Below are 5,254 nucleotides of genomic sequence, written 5' to 3' on the forward strand. Positions count from 1 at the left end.
TCATTGTAGGATAATTTCAAAAATAAAGAGTGCTGCTCCTAGAAAAAGAGGGTGCCTAGGCAGACTAAACATTTTTAAATGTATCACTCAGGCATTAGATGCTGGAAGGAAAAATGTTTTGATCTTCTAGAAACATTCCAGATAAAAATGGATTTTTATGACCAGCATCTCTTGTTGGGTCATTTGGTCCGGAAACTGACATCCCCAGCTGTCTGTGACAATGCACAGAGCCCCAGATCAACCGTCCATCACCTGGAGAGGTGTCTGGACTCTAAATCCCTGGGACCAGTGATGCCTGTGGATTTTACTGATTCCCAGTAGCTCAGTTTACTTTGTGCTTTCAGCTGAGCAATATGTTCTGGTTATTCTACTTCTTCTAGTTGATTCTTCAGGGTCAGAGAAATTCACAATCGGTCTACAACAACAGTACAGGAACCTTTCGTTAGAAAATCCAAGAGTCACTGAAGACATCAACTCAAAAGTGCTATTTCTTTTATTACCCATTATGAATCAGTCACCCACTGACTTATCTTTTACAGCTTTCTATGTTTTCAATTGATATCAATTCTTAGAATAAAATGCAGCACCTGCATCTAAAATATAATTTATTTTTCTTGAGACACGTCTTTCAAGCAGAAGAAAGGTAATGGGCACACAAACAGATACTTGATCATCTTCTTATAAAACAAGGAAGCATCCACATTTCAATACTGCAGCACATGAAATAATTTCTCAATTTCTACTCTGTCACAGCTTAAATGATTTACTGATTAAAATGTGAGTAACAATAATTCTGGAGCTGAATGAAGTTCTCAGACCAAAAGGTAACATTAAGCAATGTTTTCTTTAAATTTAATGTCATGTCGTGTCACTAAAAACAAAATGTAAGGGATAAATGTAAGTGCATAAAACAGAGATAAGACCAATTTCCACAAATACAACTCTTATTATCCAAAATCATCTCGGAAGGAAATTTTCTAATATACCCATTTTCTAGATAACAAGATTAACCATTTGACGGGAATATTTCCAATTGTGTCACCTCCTTCCTTGACTTTTTCCTCACCAATTTAGGGCCTGGGTTCTATGCACTGTGGCTCTTAGGGATAGTTAAATGGCTGCAATGGCTGAGATTGCCCCCACCTTAAATGGCCCAGGCTACAGGGCTTGCCAAATGGCTTTGGTTTGCAACCTCTTCCTTTGATATCCATTGAAGAATACATATCCTACCCTCTTGATTGCACGGTTCTATCTGCTATTGCCTATTGGGAGCATAACCAGGAAAGTTCTAAGGTCCTTCCAGTTCCAAAAGCCATTGATCAACCCTGTGAGGCACTATGAGAGACTGGCAGTTACTGAGGAATCTCTTCCAAAAATACATGATTAAGGTAATTGTGATTCTATGAAGAATGAATAAAAATTGAAAACAAAACCAATCTTGTTTAAATTATTAAATGAAGTTTTAAAAAAATAATGGAGTGGGTAGATGTATTGCCTATCAAATTAAAATTCAGGGAATATGTGTCAATTATCAGCTTGATAAGTATGATCCGTAGGGTTGAATTAACTAAAGGTCTAACCCTAAACTAAGTGAGATATTACTGGGTTACTAAATACAGAGGAATGGCTTCCTTTTTCCTTTAAAGATGGAAGAATCCCAGAAGTAAGCCTAAATCAGAAGCAGAAGACTCATGTTCTAATGACACGTCTGATCATCACCCTGAGTTCCATAGAGCATACTGTAGTAGAAAGTATATCAGCATGTGAGTGGAGAGATTTAGAGTATAGATCTCTATGTATTTCTGGCTCTGTCACCAACTGGTAACATGACTTTGGGCAGAAACTGTCTTACTGATTCTATTCCCTTACTTATAATATAAAGGAGCATAACTAGACACATTCTAAAGTCCCAGCTCCAAAAGGCATGATTAACCTTGTGAGGCATTGTGAAAAATTGGAGATTATGAAGATGAATCTCTTCCAATAATATATAAAGGTGATTGGGATTCTATGAGGAATTAAATGAAGACCATAAGTGACAATCAAAACAGAAACTGTAACAGAACCTGCAAATCAACTTGTAAATAATCTGCTCTAGGTTATAAAATCTGAAAAGTACTATAATGATTATTCTTGTCATAAATGATGCCACTAATATAATTTTTAAAACTTGAGAGCCTAAGTCAGAGTACTTACCTCTTTCAAATTATGCTGTGTGTGTGTGTGTGTGTGTGTGTGTGTGTGTGTGTGTGTCTGTGTATTCCTGAGTCAACATGAATACCTTTAAAAAATTCTAGAACTTTGGGCCAGGCGCAGTGGCTCACGCCTCTAATCCCAGCATTTTGGGAGGCCAAGGCAGGCAGATCACGAGGCCAAGAGATCAAGACCATCCTGGCCAACATGATGAAACCCCATCTCTACTAAAAATACAAAAATTAGCTGGGCGTGGTGGCATGCGCCTGTAGCCCCAGCAACTCAGAAGGCTGAGGCAGGAGAATCGCTTGAATCTGCGAGGCGGAGGCTGCAGCGAGCCGAGATGTCACCACTACATTCCAGCATAGGCGACAGAGCGAGACTCCGTCTCAAACAAACAAACAAAAATTCTAGAACTTTGATTAAATTATATTTGGGGGGTCTATCAATTGAAGTGGAATTGGACTGTGGATTCCTCTGTTGAGAAACCTGTTAGATGTTTATTTGGGTACTGACACACTTAACTCTACTTTTGAGACCACAGCCAACTGTAACATCTATGATGGTGATGAAAATACAAAATTCTGGCTGGGCATGGTGGCTCATGACTGTAATCCCAGCACTTTGGGAGGCTGAGGCGGGTGGATCACTTGAGGTCAGGAGTTCGAGACCTGTGTGGCCAACATGGCGAAACCCTGTTTCTACCAAAAATACAAAAAAATTAGCCAGGTGTGGTGGCAGGCGCCTGTAATCCCAGCTACTTGGGAGGCAGAGGCAGAAGAATCACTTGAACCTGGGAGTTGGAGGTTGCAGTAAGCCGAGATCACACCACTGCACTGCTTCAGCCTGGGCGACAGAGACTCGGTCCCAAAAAAAAAGAAAATAAAATATAAAACTCAAAACTATTTCTTTGTTAGACTTGATGTCAAGATCAGTGGGATCAAGGAAAAATTAGGTCTAGGGGATTCAAGCATATTGAACTCATGATCTATAAATTGTAAATGCCAAGGATCTCTTAAAATAAAGACCTTTCTCATGATAAAGGCATGACCCAATAATATAGTTAGGGTTCATCTGCATTTCTCCTCTTCAACTTGATCCAGATGCCATTAGTTGGACGAAGAATCAACTGTCCTTCTAGACCAAGTTCTTCTCTTTTCTGGTTGGATTCTATCCAAAAGTGCCTCAGGATGCACGAAAGAATGGTCTTTTCTTCCATCACAGCAAACTTTTGACCTTCAAATCAATGTAGATACCATCGCTTTAGATATGGATTTACCCCAAATGTGAGAAACAGGAGGTCCTATCACAGGAAGCAAGCCATTTTACATTTTCAGAGTAGGCGGAAGGAGAATCGGAATGGCTTGGGACACTTGTTAAAAATGAAGAGTCTTGAGTTTCCTTCCCTGCTCCCACCTTGCATATCTATAGCTGGGGAGGACCAGGGAATTTGTACTCCAGCTGATCCAGATAAATCCTGAGCTCATTCAAGCTTGAGACTCACTACTCTAGATTATGTCTTAGTGGGTGTTTAATTTACTATAGATTCACCAAATAAGCTTCAGATTCACCCATTTCATTCTGTCCTCATTTTACCAAGGTCTGCATTTACATAAATGACAAAATACTAGGGATACTAAAACCAAAAGGGTTTATAATGCAGGGCAGTGATGTGCATTCATTTTGCTTAAGTACTTCAGCTGGCCATATGGCAAGCATTTTCTGTTTTGATTTGCAAAATGAAATTCTTAAAAGCAATAAACACAAAAATTAGGTTAACCATAAGTAATCATAAATAAAGTTTTTACCACAAGAAGATATTCTACTGTAATTAAAAATCTACAACATTTTGAAACTCTACCATGAAACTAATTATGTCTTATGCTATGGGTAATTGTGTCTCTCTCCAAATTCTAAGCCCCCTGTACCTTAGAGTATGACTGTATTTGGGGACAGGTCATTGAAAGAGGTCAGTAAGCATAAGTGAGGTAATTGGGGTAGGCCCTAGAGTAGTCTGACTGGAGAGAAGATCAGGACACAGACCTACACAGAGGAAAGACCACGTGAAGACATGAGGTGAAGATGGCATCTACAAGCCACAGAGAGGCATCAGGAGAAACCAGCCCTGCCAACACCTTGATCTTGAACTTCCAGCCTCCAGAACTGTGAGAAGATAAATTTCTGCTGTTTAAGCCACCAAGTCTGTGGTATTTTGCTATGGAAGCCCACGCAGGCTAATATACTAATATACCTTTTGACTATAATATTTTAAAACTACAAAGCACAGTAAGTGAGGGAAAAAAGAAACCAGCTATTTTTTTAAGGCTGTTGCATATGGGCAATGTCATATCACATCTCAAAGAAATAACTGTGAGAAACCCACTATCAAGTGGGCCTGAAAGGTCGAACCAACTGAGATGGATACAAACCTATACAGTTCCTGGGGCCAGCAGAGAAGGGCACATAGGCATATGGATGGCGCCCTTGTGCATTCTCGGGGAAGAACCGCTCAGGCTGGAACTCCTCGGGGTTGGGGAAGTATCTCGGATCTCTGTGCAATGCATAGGGAATGATGACGGCTTCAGTGCCTTTCAGAACTCTGTAACCCGCTGTCAAGAAGTAGTCAATACATCATGGGACCACAGCAAGACAGACATTAGAAAGTTTCCCTCTCCCTTCTACTTTAGGTACAGCATACTTACCCACTTCACAATCTTCACTAACACTGCGGGCAAATAAAGGAACAGAAGGAAAAAGGCGAAGGGTCTCCTTAATAACACATTCCAGATACCGAAGTTTCTTCAGGTCTTCTACGGTAGCGGGACGGTCAGACCTCCCTGATGAAAGCAAGGAGATAAGATGACCTGAAAGAGCGGTGGGGGCCAGGGGTGCACATATCGAAAAAGAACACATGGATCAAGGCAGGGGATGCTAAACACCCATCAAATACCCATCAAAGAAGAACATGTGGATCATGGTACTGGATGCTAAATACCCATCAAATACCCATCAAAGAAGAACACGTGGATCAGGGTACTGGATGCTAAATACCCATCAAATA

The 5,254-nt window shown here is 40.3% G+C and overlaps 1 protein-coding gene across 1 annotated transcript in view; it reads right to left on the minus strand.

Moving 5' to 3' along the window:
- Positions 1-478: 478 nt before the first annotated feature.
- The window catches only part of LOC105540250 (cytochrome P450 4V2), an 18,922-nt gene continuing 14,146 nt past the window's right edge, over positions 479-5,254 (minus strand). Inside the window, exons 9-11 of the mRNA XM_011980787.1 lie at positions 4,896-5,030; positions 4,623-4,802; positions 479-3,429 (exon numbers count right to left, since the gene is read on the minus strand). Of these exons, the coding sequence (XP_011836177.1) occupies positions 3,257-3,429; positions 4,623-4,802; positions 4,896-5,030 (488 nt within the window). The 3' untranslated portion in view covers positions 479-3,256. The remainder of the gene's footprint in view (positions 3,430-4,622; positions 4,803-4,895; positions 5,031-5,254) is intronic.

This window comes from Mandrillus leucophaeus, unplaced genomic scaffold, assembly GCF_000951045.1.
Source record: "Mandrillus leucophaeus isolate KB7577 unplaced genomic scaffold, Mleu.le_1.0 Scaffold217, whole genome shotgun sequence".
Classification (NCBI taxonomy): Eukaryota; Metazoa; Chordata; class Mammalia; order Primates; family Cercopithecidae; genus Mandrillus; species Mandrillus leucophaeus.